Source organism: Geotrypetes seraphini, chromosome 1 (genome assembly GCF_902459505.1).
Source record: "Geotrypetes seraphini chromosome 1, aGeoSer1.1, whole genome shotgun sequence".
NCBI lineage: Eukaryota > Metazoa > Chordata > Amphibia > Gymnophiona > Dermophiidae > Geotrypetes > Geotrypetes seraphini.
In genome coordinates this window covers 245,648,400-245,664,610 of record NC_047084.1, presented here as the reverse complement: position 1 = coordinate 245,664,610, position 16,211 = coordinate 245,648,400, and the positions used below count along the sequence as shown (strand labels likewise).

Below are 16,211 nucleotides of genomic sequence, written 5' to 3'. Positions count from 1 at the left end.
ATCAATCAGTACGGGCCCGATGCCCTCGATTCAGCCAATGGCCCCGGGCGGTGTTTATGCAGTGGCAAACACTAAGAAATGAATCCAAATAAACCCTGCCCAGTACATCATATTGTTCCTTTGAACAATATGATTAGGGAAGGTCATCCCCTTAATCACCCAATGTTTTTCTCTCCCCCTCCACCCCCTACCCCACTAAAAAAGATAATAGCAACTGATATCAGGCACTGTAATAACTTGACATTGATGTATATGTTTCTGAAATGCAGACATACATATTGCTGCGTTAACCCCCTGTTTTACTAAGGCATGCTAGCTGATTTGGCACAAGCTAATGATTAGCGCGTACTAAATGCTAATGCGTCCATTATATTCTATGGACGTGTTAGCGTGCCTTAGTAAAAGGACCCCTCATTTTTTAGAGGTTGACTGTTGAAAAAATGGTGCTGCTGCTGTATGGAGCCAGCACATACTTATCCATTCCTGCATGTATTTTACAAAAGGATCTATGTTGGCAGGTTCTTTTTTAAAATGCTAACGTCAATTGACATGTCTTAATCTGAATGAGTAGAGGAGAGGTTCTGATTTGAACATTCTTTCTAAAATTAGCCTTTACATTTTTGTATGAAATGTTAAACAAGGTGATCATTATATTACCTTAAGTTCCTGATTCTTCTTTTTCTCTAGAACTTTCAGAGACTTTTGATGAGAAGCCTCCAGCTGAGCCTTCATCATTTGGTTTTGTTTAATGTTGTCCTGGAGATCCTGTAGAAGTTTCTCCTTTTCTTTGATGGACTGCACATCTCGCGCTTTCAAAACTTCCTTGTAGTTGGCTGTTTGTTGCTCTAAAGTTTGCTTCAACTGTGCAATCTGAAAACATGATATTTGTTGAAGATTATATGGCATATATTGATAACTCAGAACAAAAAGTACATGTCATTTTTTTACCTTTATTTTACTAGGAAGTTGTATAAAAACATTACTTAAACACCCCAACACACACAACCCCATGTTCTCCCCCCCACCACTCCCAACAACTTTAAAAAAAAAATTGCCACAGAAATTAGAGTCCTGTGACAATTCAGAATTCATTAAAAGTGGATGGACAAATGGTTATGTGATCCTGGACTGTAAGTAAGCCCTGGGATATAAAGGGATACAGAAGAACTCCAATTCTTAGCCTAACTAGCACTTAAAATAGATATTCTGTTTCATGGAAATTTGCTCCTTGGATGGAAATTCTTCAAACAAGAGAGAACAAAACAAAACAAAAAAAAGGGTCAAAAGTATTGTTTTATGTCACACTGCTTTCTTTATATGCACTCCATTACAGAATGCTTCCTTAAAAACATGAGGAGAGGCATAACATAGTAAATGATGGCAGATAAAGACCTGAATGGTCCATGCAGTCTGCCCAACCATACATGCTCCATAAATTAATTTAATTTAAATGGTCTTTTTTCTTAGATATTTCTGGGCCAGAAACCCAGAGCCCTGCCCGGTAGTGTGCTTAGGTTCTATCTACTGAAGTCTCTATCAAAGCTCACTCCAGCCCATCTTAACCATCCCAGCCATCAAAGCCCTCTCCAGCCAATCCTCAACTGAATGTCCATATACAGGAAATAGACCGTGCAAACTTGTCCAGTACTGGCTTAGTTCCTTCATTGTATACCCATTATTTTCAGATTAGAGATCCTCTGTGTTCATCCCATGCTTGTTTGAACTCTGTCACTGTTTTCTTCTCCACCACCTCCCTCGGGAGTGCATTCCATGTATCAACCACCCTCTCCATAAAGAAGAATTTCCTAACATTACTCTTGAGTCTACCACTCCTCACCCTCAAATTATGCCCTCTGGTTTTACCATTTTCCTTTCTCTGGAACAGATTTTGGAACAAGTATTTGAACGTCTGAATCATATCTCCCCAGTCCCTCCTTTCCTCTAGGGTATAAATATTCTAGGCTTTCAATCTCTCCTCATACATCTTCTGGTGCAAACCTTCTACCATTTTCATCAACTTTCTCTGGACCACTTCAAGTCTTTTTATGTCCATTGCCAGATACGGTCTCTAAAATTTAACACAATATTCCAAGTGGGGCCTCACCATCGACCTGTACAGGGGCATCAATACCTTCTTTGTATTTAGTCGAAACATCTTCATTATATGACCTTCCTAAATTGCCTATCTTCCACCAAGGATAGGTAGGGACCCTTTTGCTAAGCTATATCAAGCAACTACAACAGGTTTTGCCATTAGATAGACATTACCACAGACCCATGCAAATATCTAATGCACTATGCAACTAGCCAGCATAGTAAAAATCCTGTTCTACCTGCTTCATGTGGGTGTGACCACTGTTGGAAATAGGATACTGGGACTAGATCAGTGTATCGTAAACTGTGTGCCTCCTGAGATTTCAGGTGTGCCACGGCACACATGGGAGGAGGAGAGGTGCCGGCAAGAAGCGTGTCCTTTAGGCAATCAGCCGGCGCCAGAACCTCTCTTTCTCTCTGGCCCTCTTCCCTGCTGGCACCCCACATTGGCACATCCAAAAGACAAATGCATAAAACAAACCATTGGGATTTAGGAGGGGCCAGCAGTTTTAGCAGACAAGTCACACAAACATCCCAGTAGAGCAGTGGGGCACCATACGGAGCAAAGCAGTGAACTTCACAGAAAAAGGCCCAGGTACACATCTCGGCATAACTCTCTTATATTGTATGGTGAGCCTTCCAAAACGCACCCAAAACCTACTAGACCCAGACTTTATGCCTGTAAGTGGCACCTATATGCAGGTACAGTGGGATTAGTTTGAGTTTTGGAAGGCTCATATCTTCCACCATAAATGTAGTAGTTAGAGTGGGATATGGGCCCGAGTCCCCATCTCTATGTTTGACTACACTGCCTACTAGGCTACTCCAGGAGCCTGCTTGCTGCTCTACTAAGACTGGCCATAACATCTGAAGCTGTCATACAGGCTGGTATGCATCCTCTCATTCGTATTTTTGAAGGTTTGAAGGGGGTCAGTAACCAGTGTGGGAGGGTCATACCTTCCTCCCTCCAGTGGTCATCTGGTCAGTTTGGGAACCTTTTTGGCACTTATTCATTGTTAAAACAGGTCTAGCCCCAAACATCCAAATTGTGCCCTAGATGGTTTTTTTAAATGTTTGATTGAAGAAAAACATCCAAATCATATGCCCACCCTAGTCCCACCCAAACCACCTCTCTATCATGTCCCCTTAAAATTAGGCACACTGTGAACAGGCGCCATTGAAATCCATCTAGAAAATAGAACATAAGAATAGCCTTAATGGGTCAGACCAAAACATTTCTTTTCAAAAAAACACGTCCTTACTTAATATTCCCCTCCCCAATCGCACATGCACTCTCCCCAGCAAATAACACACTAGTCATCCCCTTGAACCTCATTTACCAAAAATATCCAAACTCCTAAATAAGCACCTCCCTTAGGTATCCATTTAACCTTCTCCTAAATAAGCATCTCCCTTAGGTATCCACTTAACTGATTCCTTCAAAGTTAGGTACCTTTCTTCAGTTGCCTATATTGTTTTCCCCACTAAACCTTGTAACTACTTGAACCCTGTCAAATTATTCTATCGATAAATCCAGATATCTTATACTTGTATTTCTATACCACAACATGTAATTTACTTAAATCGTTGTAATGTAATTCTCTCGGTAATGTCATGATCTCTTTTAATTGTAATCCGCTTAGAACTGCAAGGCACAGGCGGAATAGAAATCACAAATGTAATGTAATGTAATGTAACCAATGGCTTGTCTAGCCCAGTAGCCCGTCTTCACAGTGGCTAATCCAGGTCACTAGTACTCAGCAAAAAAACAAATAGTAGCAACATTCCAATCCAGGGCAAGCAGTGGCTTCCCCCATGTCTGTCTCAATAAAACACTATGGACTTTTCCTCCAAGAAATTGTCCAAACCTTTCTTAAAACCACTATGTTAACTGCTCTTACCACAATCTCTGGCAATGCATTCCAGAGCATAACTATTCTCTGAGAGAAAAATTATTTCCTCCTATTTTTCTCCAAACTGCCCCTGACAAAAACTCACAGGAAAGGTCACCACTTAGATTTGATCACATTTCTTTCTAGTGCTCAAACCACCCCCAGTGTAGGCTTTAATGGCGTAACCTAGGCCAACACCCCTTGGTCAGACCACCTCCTATGTAATTTTGAATTATACTGGCGCAAAAAATTAATCAAAATGAAATCTAGGATCAATCACAAAAAGAAAATGATATGGACTAGAGGACAACTAAACCCAGTGGAATTTTGGTCACACTACAGCCTAATATCCATCCCTGATTCAGACCCAAATTTCATCCTAGGTTGGAAAAATTTCAGTAATCAGGTTCTCAATGACATTGCACCTCTGAAAGCATGTAAAAAAAGACATTGTTTATCAGCCAGCTGGTTTGATGCCGACCTATTAGCTCTAAAATGTGAAGTACGTAAATTAGAAAGAATGTGGTGCAAATCAGGAAAAGACGTCAGGTACAATTGGCGCCTAAAAGTTAAAGAATACAAAAGAATACTTAAAGAAAAGCGTTGCAAACATTAATCCCAAAAAATCAATTCTCCTTCGCTGAACAGCAAAGAACTCTTCAAAATAGTCAATTCCCTATTTGATATTGATCTACATAAACGTTCCCACATAGATCTCCCACCCTCCGCTGCAAACCTAGCCGACCACTTCGCCAAAAATATTCGCACTCTGAAAATATCTTTCGTAACTACAAGCACTGACCCTTCAATCAATCTATCTGCCCCTGAAAGCGAAGGCTCGGTTTCAGACATGATCTGGAATCATTTCAAAAACCCAGACTGGAACCAATTCCTCAAGCTCTACTCTAAATATGCAAAATCCAACTGCCTTCTAGATAATTGTCCACCAACTATCATGACAACTGCCCCCTTCCCATTCAAAGCTGAACTTTTCAACTGGGTCTCTCTCTGCCTGTCCACTGGCTACTTCCCGCTGGAACTTGGCCATATCCTATCATCAAAACCCCCAAAGAACCTGTCTCCTCAGCTGCCAACTACAGACCCATCGCCAATATTCCTCTCTTCCTTAAACTAATGGAAGGTCTAGTTAACCTTGACCATATGGAATACCTAGAGAAATTTAACATCCTTCACGACTCTCAATCAGGATTTTGCAAAAATTACAACACGGAAACTGTCTTATCATCGTTGACTAATCACCTCTTCCATCTATTCTCTCTGGGAAAAAGCGCATTGGTACTTCAATTCGACCTAAGCAGTGCCATTGACCTTGTCAACCATGACATTCTGATCAGATGCCTCGATTCTAATGGCATCTCGGGACAGGTACTAACCTGGTTCACAGGCTTCTTAAAAAACCGCACTTACCAAGTCCACAGCAATGAAACTTATTCCCAATCCTGGAGCAACCCCTGCGAAGTCCCACAGGGCTCCCCTCTCTCTCCCTCTCTGTTCAACGTCTACATGGCTTCATTGGGACATATGCTATCCAATCTAAATCTGAAATCATGCATTTATGCAGATGATATTACATTCATAATCCCCACAACCTCACTAACACAATTGAACAACTCACCTCTTCTATTCTCACCAAGATAGAGCAATGGACCACTCAATTCAAACTAAAACTAAATCCAGAAAAAACTAAGCTTTTCCTGGCAAGTCTCAATCACAAACTAACGAATTCCTCTCTGAAATTAAACGAGCTAACCTACTCAATCAACCCTACCATCAAAATCCTAGGAGTCATCTTGGACCGATGCCTAACGTTTGAAGAGTACACCAATGCCCAGATTAAAAAATGCTTTTGCACTCTCTGGAAACTCCGCACCATCAAACACTATTTTGACTTCCTCTCCTTTTGATTGCTGGTTCAGTCACTAATCTTAAGCACCTTAGACTACTGTAATATCATATACTTGGGTTCCCTTAAGAAAACCATCAAATGTCTGAGAATCATACAGAATACTGCAGTCCACCTTATTTATGGTCTCAAAAAATCGGACCATGTAAGTCCATTGTACAGAAAACTTCACTGGCTGCCAATGGAGGCAAGGGTCATCTTCAAGTTCACCTGCCTTTGCTTCAAAACCATTACAGGTTCATCCCCGATCTACCTGTCGCACCACTTCGTATTTCCAGGCACCTCCCGCACACGTAATACCTACCTGTTTGCCTTCCCCTCCCTGAAGGGCTGTATCTACAAAAGATTCCTTGATAGAACACTGTCATTCCAAGCAGGCAAATGGAACAAATGTCTATCCACCCTCATTCCTAACACATCCTCCTACCAAGCCTTCAGGAAATCAATCAAAACCTACCTCTTTTACAAATTTCTCTGACTCTTCCCTGCCTTGTTGTTCTCTGACATCCTTATTGCATATCCGACTACTCTACCAATGTAATTGTCAATATTCTCTGTCTGTGTACAACATTCACTGTCTGTGTACAGTCTCTTCCTCTGTAAACCGCTCTGAAATGCTTCTGGTATTGCGGTATACAAAATAAAGTTGTTATTATTATTATTATTATTGGTTTTAAAAGTATTTCCCTGTAACTTTGAGTGTCCCCTAGTCTTTTTAATTTTTAATATTGATCCACTTGTTCTACTCCACTCAGGATTTTGTAGACTTCAATCTTATCTCCCCTCAGCTATCTCTTTTCCAAGCTAAAGAGCCCTAACCTTTTAGTTTTTCCCCATACGAGAAGAATTCCATCCTCTTTATCATCTTAGTCGTTCTTCTTAGGCTTCGAAAATAGCAAATTGGAAGGGTTTGGTGACAGAAATGTCTATCTGTCTCTTATTGCCACATTTTGGAAGTTTTTCATCCACACAATCTACCAAAAAGTCAGCAGCACTTTTATATCAACAAAGTAATGTCATGCCTTGTTTAATAAGCTTTTTCCCAATAAACACAGGATGGAAGAAAAACTTTGCTGAATCAGGCCTATAATTACCAAATTCATCAATATTTCCTTTCAGAAATAAACAAGAAGAGCGGAGATTTTCTCTATAACAGCCCCACAAATTTGGAATCGTCTTCCTTCTTTTTTAAGAGAAGAAAAACAATTAGATAAATTTAAAAGTATTCTTAAAAGTTTTCTATTTAATGATGCCTTTCAGAATTAGGTTCTGAAATGGTTGAAATCTTAATGGTTGAAATTGATATTATCCATTAACAGTGATAGATAGATAGCCTCTCCAAAATACCAGAAACTAGCCTTATAAGGCTAAAACCCCTCCCTCCCTTAATGTGCTTACCTTGAATGTTTCTTTGCTTTTAAAAATTGTAGTTCTCTCCCTTTTTCCTTCTTGTAAGTTAGTATTAACATATGTATTGTCTATATGTCTTCTTTTTATGTATCATTTTTTTAATGTAAATCGCTTAGAAATTGCATTTTATCAAATTTTTAAAAAAACTTGGAATATGTATGAGATATATTGACATGAATCAACTTAGTTATTAGACCCAATCTATGAAAATCAAGCTCATATATTTTCATTATGGATATCTTTCTAACTACAGCCTATGGACTGGATTAAGAACTATAACATTGTACTACATATTAATGATTTCTATGAATAAGCATGTTTTCTTCAGAGCTGAAATTTGTATTAGCACTTTTTAATTAGTTTGAATTTGAACATATTTGTCATGTATACGTGAGATCATAGTGTAGGTCTCTAGAAGCACTGGGCTTCCTATGTATTATGATCTTAGTCATCTAAGTCTTGGACTGACTACCTGTTTGAGAACTGTGGAATCTTCACTTCCTTTCCTGCTGTGATTTGGTTTTTCAATAATTTTCTGCTGCAACTGATTTATTTGACTTTTTAATTTATCTGCTTCTTGGATGGCTTCACTCTGAGATGACAGTGCAGTTTTCATTTGCTCTACAAACAAAGATTTAAAAAAAAGTGTTAAAACCATTGGGACTACTTAGATATGACTATAATGATATTCCTTCTTTATACCAGTTTTAGTATATATTTCATTCTCTTGCAGTATGAGTCTCTCTTTTGCTACTGTCAGTTCTTCCTCCATTTTTTTCAAGGTATTTCTTGATTCCAGTGTTTCATGTTGTGCTTCTCTGAGCTGTCTTTCCAAGTCCTAAAAAATAATGTACATGGTATCAGAATTTCTCTTCTGTTGCCTATTACATTTTGTCCAATACACATTGTAGATCATTTAAGAAAATAAAGATAATATATCTGTGAGGTTGTAGAAAGGTAGTGAGGTATTTTGTGCTAAATTATAAACTAAGGGCTCCTTTTACAAAGGTGCGTTAGGGCCTTAACGCGTGGAATAGCGCACGCTAGACCTTAACACCAACATTGAGCTGGCGTTATTCTAGAAGTATACCATGCGGTTAGCACATGGTAATTTTGTGCATGCGCTAAAAACGCTAGCGCACCTTAGTAAAATGAGCCCTAAGTTTGATACATGTATAGTACATGCTTTGGATGCAAGAGAAATGATTGAAAATGTACAGGGTGAGGCAAAAAAGTAACCCCCTAGAGTGTGTTTACTGTTTTCTAAGCAACCACTTGGAGAGTGGAATGAAATTATTTTTAAACACAATGAAGTTACAGACTTTTTAGCATGACCATCCAGTGAGTTTTGCACATTCAAAAATGTACTATCAATTGGTTACCTGGTGTGTGCGATGCCGGCGTCCTGGCCGGTAGATGGATGGAGAGCTGCTAAAGCTCAGAGTGGCTGCGCCCAGCCACTAAGCTTTTTCCAGCTGAGCGTGGCGCTTCAGTGAGTTATTCCTCCAGATGAAGATATTGAAACTTGGCCTGAGTTGAGGGGTGAATACCGAGTTTATGTTTGATTTTTTTTATTTTTATTTTCATTATTATTTTTGTTTTTTCAGCACTGTTGAGTTTCACCAGTTTTTGGTAGAACCAGGTTTTTGGTCAGACATGGGAATCCACAACGGCATAGGACTTTTGATATTTGATTTGTATTGGATTCATTGGTGACTGACATGATTGATGTTTGGGACACACTGTCTGGACATTTGGACCGTAACGATAACAGCATATGGATCTATCATAAGAAGCTGGCAATCAGACAAGTTTCATCATCTTTCATTTTTTATTTTTAATATCTTTATTCATTTTAAAGCTTAAAATAAGTGCAACATATTATACAGACATTTTACACTTTAACAGCACTTAAATTCAATCAAATTATATTTCATAACAAATACATGTACCCTCCCCCCCTTCTGTACACCCAACCATAATTAAATTAAAAGTATTTCCCCACCCTGGACGTGTATGTTCAAAGGGCAAAATCAACAATCACTCCTTACAGAATCTTGTCAATGGCTCCCAAACCTCCTTAAATTTCCTATACTGACCCTGCTGTAAAGCAATCATATGTTCCATTTTAAAAATGTGGCATAAAGATTCCCACCAGAAATTATAATTTAACCGGCCCCAGTTTTTCCAGTTCTTCAAAATAAGATGTATGGCAACTCCTGTCATAATAAAGAGAAGTTTATTATTATGGGACGATATTGGGCTTTTAGCCCTCATTAACATGCCAAATAGCATCTTTCAGATAAGTGCTATTTTAAGTATTTTTCAATTTGTTTGCTATCAATATATTAGTTACAGAATCTTTATGATTTAGCAATTTAACATATGCATTCATAAGCAGTTTCACCATCTAGCGCAAACAGCGCAGAACAAATAGCAGGGTGCGGTAGGCTATCCTGGGAAGGATAATTTTTGTTTGATACATGCAAGTATAAATAAAGACACTTATTTTTCATATAACTCAGGACTACCTAGTTAGCAATGCACTTGTTGTAGATAGGGTTAACGCCCAGTTAAGAGCATATAAAAATTTGAATATGGATTGCAGCCAAGACCAGAAAAACAATAGGGATTAATAGTAAGAATAATCATAATAATATTCAGTATATTTGTGAATTGCTGGATAAACAAAAGTATATTTACTGTATATATAGAAAATTTATGGAGAAGAGGTGAAGGTAAAAATTGTAAGGGTTCTTTCTTTCTTTCTTTGTCTAAGGGCTTTGTCTAAGGCGCGTTCAACCGCCTGCTGCGCTAGTAGCTAACACCTCCATTGACGAGGCATTAGTTTTTTGGCTTGTCGCGGGGGTTAGCGCGTGATGAAATGTCTGACGCGCTAACCCCCGTAGCACACCTTGATAAAAGGAGCCCTAAGTTTCGCGCCTAAAACCATCATGGTTTAATTAATCTCAGATGGTTCTTAGGCTGGCAGTAGTAAGGAAAAGATATAGGATATCATATTCCTGAGCAAGACAGTCTGTATCTAAAGATATGCAATTTGATAATAATTATTGAATATGTGATAGATATGAGTGTGGCGTGTGAGTGAATGCTTGGAACCCCAGATTGTGTGTGTGATTCTATATGTGTGTTTAAACATAAAACTGTCTTGCAAACTTTATATTTTAAACTTTGAGAAATCCTGAGAGGTAACATATGGAGTTTGACCTACCTGACCTTTAAGCTAGGTTACCTTGGAAACTCTTTTAAGTCTGTGACATTCCAAGAGGCCTGCTTGCCTTCTAATGGAATGCCCTTCCATTTGATCTTCGATTATAGAACTCTTGAAAAATTTAGAGCTAAACTTAAAACTTTTCACTTTAAAGACACCTATACTCTTTAGTACCAGTCCTCGTTTCTCTAACCCCTAACTCTCGTGAAGCCTTGAAACACCAAACGATTCTCTTGAACCGATTTCCACCTTAATGTCTCACCACTCCCCATTTACCTTCCTTTTTTACTTATTTTACTTCGGTGTATTTTTTAAAAAACCTCCCCTCCCCAACTTCCCTTTTGTTCCATGTACATCAATGTGAATCCGTCTAGTATTTTTAATATTTGATAAAATATTGCTTTTATTTACCTATTTTATTGCTTTCTTCATTCTTATTATATGGTATACTGTTTAGACACTTGTTTTGATAGACGGTATATCAAAAATAAAGAAACTTGAAACTTCTTAGATGTTAAGGGAGGCCTTTTGAGCCCAGTATAGGAGAACGTTAGCTATTCTCATTAAAGGTTTTTTTTTCTGTTTAACCTGAGGGTTTTCTGTGAAACTGTCAGTTCTCTAGACAGACTGTCAGTTTTGCAAACAGAGTTAAATTTGGTTACAGAGGCTACATTTGATTCATCCTGTAAGACATAAGAAGAATACTGATAAAAATATACTTTCTTCGTAGAAAAAAAAACAAGTTTTTCAGGGTGCTTAGGAATTCCTTTGTTCAAATAAGTCCAACCTGTTTTCAGTGACGTGTTAACTGAACACTGGAAGATGGAAATGACGTTACTGGTCATTGCGAGAGTACATAAGCAGGCACCAGCTTTTGATCAGGGGTGAGATTCCTCTCTCTCCATATATGCCAGTTAGCCTTGGGAGAGACCGACCCCCCCCACACACAGACTGAATGTTTTACAAAGTTGGTAAAAAATGTAATGCAATTTAATCTTAATTCTAATTGTAACCTCAAGTTTAATTGGATATAAATTGAAAAATATTATTTTGATTAAATGACATGTCTGTGTATGAGTTACTAGCATGAAATACCCTATATGTTGGGACGTGATGCAAATCCGCATACTCAATGGTGATGGAGAACTAAATGTTGCAATGATGGTTTTCTGTCCTATTGGTCTTAGTTTTAATGACCGGTGTATGTGGGGGTACTGAGCACATTCACTATGCACTATTATCAAAGTGGTTGGTAAATTAATAAACTTTTTTATAGATAATTTCATATAGAGAGAGGCATTTTGGTTTTATTTTTTGCACTGTAAAACTACCATTACACTTCTCCCACCGTATTCACGATTTCATTAATCGTGGTTTCAATTATTCATGGATTTTAGCTTGCTGGCTTCTTTCCCCTAATTACATCAGCTTGCATAGAGAAATCGCTGATTCCAAGCATTTACAGAGAAAATTGTTGATTCCCAGCACTTTCTTCACCGTGTTTTGCCTCTCTTTCAGGAACAGGCCAGGTCTCCCGCTATGTTATTTGCAGTTAAACGATGGTTTTTAAAAAAAATTATTATTATTTATTTATAATTATACAATCTAATTTTACAAGATTAATTCTTGTTACATTAAATACAGGGAAGAAAATTACAAAGCAATAAAACTCTTACAATAATCATCATACTGATTAACCCCTTCTTAGACCACAATAATAGGGGGTGACCAAAACATAAATTAGAGAGAAATTTAGAGGAATACTACAAAAAAAAAAAAAAAGGCATAATGTATCAAGCGCCCATTATTACCAATATCCCTTAATCCTTGATGATCTGCTTAACATCTAGAAATTCCTTCAGATGGTTAGGTGAGAAAAAAGTACCTAACCATGCATTTGCAGGGATACGGCAATAAGAATGTTGCTCCAATATTTATAGTCTGTTGTCGCATTGAAAGAAATTATTTCCTCCGTTCTTGTGTGGTCTTAGCAATATCAGGATATATCCATATTTTCCGTCCCCCAAATAATTTTTGGGAATTTTTAAAAAACAATTTCATAATCATATTCACATCCTGTTCAAAAACAAATGATACTAGTAACGTTGCTCTATCCGTCTCAGATGTTATCGTTTGTTCCAGTAAAGCCGTCACATTTGCAAAGTCTATCACGTTTGTCTCTCCTTCCCTTTCTTTTCCAATCTCGTTTCCAGTTACATTTTCATTAGGCATCTTTTTATTTGGTAAGTAATAAATTTTGTTAATTGGAGGAATACAGTTTGAAGAAATTTCCAAATTCTCAATGAAGTATCTTTTCAACAATTCAATAGGTAACACACCTGAAGTTTGAGGAAAATTTAGAAAGCGGAGGTTCAAACGCCTATTAAAATTTTCAAATTGTTCTAATTTCTTATGAATAGTGGAGCTATCTTTAATTGAAGCCAATTTAAATTGTTGTAAATGTTGTATATCCACCTGCATCTGCTTGGCTTGGCCTGTATATTCTAATCTCATAGATTCAACTGTCCCAGTCAATAATTCAAATTTTTCATTTAATTTTGTTACCTCTTCAGTTGACTTTTCAATTTTTCCTTCCATCCGCTGAAGCAATTGCCAGATGCTATTCATAGAGACCTCCGTCTGGGAGAGAGAAAGTTCCCCTCTCTCTGTTATTCTCTCTATTGTTTCTATATGCCGTTCCGCCGTCAACACTGTGCCCACGCCGGGAGACCCCACGCTTTCACTTCCGGGAGCGTGTGTCTCTCGCCGCAGCATTTCGGCTGTTGCCGGGCACGGAGGCGTCATGGGAGCTGGGGGAGATAATGATATATCAGTGCCCGAAAGGGCCAATGACTTCCTCCCGTCACCGCCCAACGCTGAGCTCTCCACTCCGGCAAATGTGAGCGCCGGAGAAGGCGTGAAGAAACGATCCATCGTCTGCTGAATCGGGGTGGACGTCAGGGCCGACGAGGAAGAAACCCTAAGCACCCCTTTCCTCTTAGAATGAGGCATCAGCACAAGGTATGAGTGAGATAGTGCAGGCTAGGAGATTGTTAACTGCGTCTCTCACAGCTTCTCTGCATCGCCGCCATCTTGGTCACCCCGGTTTTTAATAGAAAACAGCGAATAACATATGAAAAAGTTATTAGCAGTTTTTCTGTATTTGCGGTTCTGTTAATCACCTATCACAGCAAATATGGAGGGAGAAGTATATTTGGAAAATAAAAGGGGTATCAGCTTACCGTTAATGATGTCATAGTGACTGTTAATGATGTCATAGTGACATAGACTTTTATCTGAGGAACAATGCTGGAGGCATGTCATAAAAAATTGCCAAACTCCAGGAAGTGCTGCAGATGATCTGGGACAGTCTTTCACGGGGACCAATCGACAAGACAAGAACTTCCCAAAGTGACTAAAGGTCTGTGTTAAAGTTGGAGTAGACCCTTTGAGAATTCACAGTGACAGCAAAATTCTGACACCTTGTTAATTATATCATTCAAATGATGTTGTTATTTTACTGTGTTTTGGCTTGAACATTTTTAACATGCAATAATCACTAGGTAGTAAAGCTAAAATGTTAGCAACATCCACAAAGTTTAAGATAATTAAATGTTGTAAGTATATAAGTATGATGACTAAATAAGTATGCACAATTTATTGTTGAATTTCAAAGCAGTTGCTGAAAAAATGGCAAAGAACTCTAGGGGATTACTTTTTTCCTCACCCTGATTAAGAAATGTTAGTTGAAGATAAAGAAGAGTTCAGTTTCACATCAAGTTAATTAAAACCTGTTATAGGGGAAAACACCCTCCAGGGATTCAAGACAAAGTTAGACAAGTTCCTGCTGAAACAGAACGTACGCAGGTAAGGCTAGTCTCAGTTAGGGCACTGGTCTTTGGCCTAAGAGCCGCCGTGTGAGTGGACTGCTGGGCACGATGGACCACTGATTAGACCCAGTAGCGGCAATTCTTATGTTCTTAACTACAACAAGATATGGGAACACATATTTGAGCAATAAAGGATGGCCATTTAAAAAATGTGGCTGGGTATTTTCCATGATAGACCAGTTTTCTTGCAGTGCCATGCAAGTTTTCTGAACATTGCTCTTAAAGGTAAACCCTGATATAATCCTCAGTAAATTTCTAGGTATAGCATTTGACTCAGCCAACAGATGACCAGTTGACCTGAAAAGGAAACCTCTGACTAGCCTGAGCTGATATCATAAGACTTCGACCTGACAGTGGAATGTGCTTCTTCAGCTGCAGGGAAAGAACATTTTTAACATAAAGGGACAGAGGGAGGCAGCATGACAATATATTTTAAATTATGTTTGATGGCTGCTGTGTTCTCCCCTTTGTAACTTTTGGAGGTTGGGTCCCTTCCTTCCCCTTTCCTTGCTACTGTTACTGCCTCAACCACTTTAATGGGGTACCTTCAACAAAAGGCTCCTCATTTGAACTTATGCCACTATAGCCAGCTAACTGTAGAGTTTGGTGGTCTGTATGAATTTCAGTGGCACAGTCCAGACAGATAATTACAGATAAGTAGCAGATAAGTACTTCTGAATATCCAGCCTTTAAGTCTTAATTAAAGAGAAAGAATAGTAAAATTGTTTCTTCCACTTTACCTGCACCCTCTCCTTCATTTTGTGAGAGTGTTTCTTTAGCTCATTTATCTGTTGGCCTTTGGTGTCCATGTCAGCTTCCAACTTCTTCACTTGCTGTAGCAAAGTAGCTTCTTGTTCTTTAATCACTTGCCTCTGTTCTAGTTCCTTATGTTGCCATTGCTTTGATGTTTCTTCCACTGACTGCTGTAGCGTCTTTTTCAAAACCTCTTTCTCTTTTTCATAGGTAGCTTCCAATTTGTCAGTTTTTTCTGCATACTCCTCTGTTATTTTTTGGTTTTCCAACTTAAGGTTTTCCAGTTCATTTAACAAAGCTTGCACTTCTAAATTGTGGTTTTCTTTTACTTTCTCCTTTCCTTCAGACCTTCCTCTACCGTTTACTCTGCATTCTTTTCTCAAGTTGTCTGCCTCCTGTTTCAAGCTCTGAAGCTGGATTTCAAAGTCCTTCTTCATGTCCAACATCTCCTTGGAAAGAGTTGTTATCCTTTCAGCATGTTCAGTCTTTGTTCTCAGTTCTATGTCTTTAGCTTGCATTCTATAAATGGCAAAGTCAGCTAAGGCTTCCTCCTTCAGCTTTTTGTCATGATCCAATACTTCTTCAAGGGTCTGAAGGCGTAATCGCAGGTCCAGCTCTTCCCCTACCTTGTTTTTATACTGGAGGATCTCTTCCCTTGTTTCACTGATGATTTGATCAATCTCCTCCTGGTGGGCTTCTTTCAAGGCTTGAATATTGGCTTCAAGCTCATCATTTTTAGAATTCAAAGCATATATCACCTTAAAAGATACATAATAATATTAATCAATGATAGCAAAAGATTATCAATTCAGTTTATCTGTTGTAAATTTAAGACAATTCCATGAAAAAGCACTAAAGGCTTGATTCTCTAAAGGACACAAATCTCGGTGGTCGCCTATGAAGCGGCCACTGATTGCATGTCAATCACATATTGATGTCCGTTAGTGAATCACATCTATTTTTTCTAACAGACACATTAAATTGTGAAATACAACAATAGGGATCTTTTATTAAAT

The 16,211-nt window shown here is 38.4% G+C and overlaps 1 protein-coding gene across 2 annotated transcripts in view; it reads right to left on the bottom strand.

Moving 5' to 3' along the window:
- Positions 1-16,211, bottom strand: part of FAM184B (family with sequence similarity 184 member B) — a 76,881-nt gene that overhangs the window by 37,667 nt on the left and 23,003 nt on the right. For both annotated transcript variants that reach the window (XM_033929840.1, XM_033929916.1), the window contains exons 2-5: positions 15,183-15,953; positions 8,023-8,158; positions 7,793-7,941; positions 658-870 (exon numbers count right to left, since the gene is read on the bottom strand). In XM_033929840.1, the coding sequence (XP_033785731.1) occupies positions 658-870; positions 7,793-7,941; positions 8,023-8,158; positions 15,183-15,953 (1,269 nt within the window). The remainder of the gene's footprint in view (positions 1-657; positions 871-7,792; positions 7,942-8,022; positions 8,159-15,182; positions 15,954-16,211) is intronic.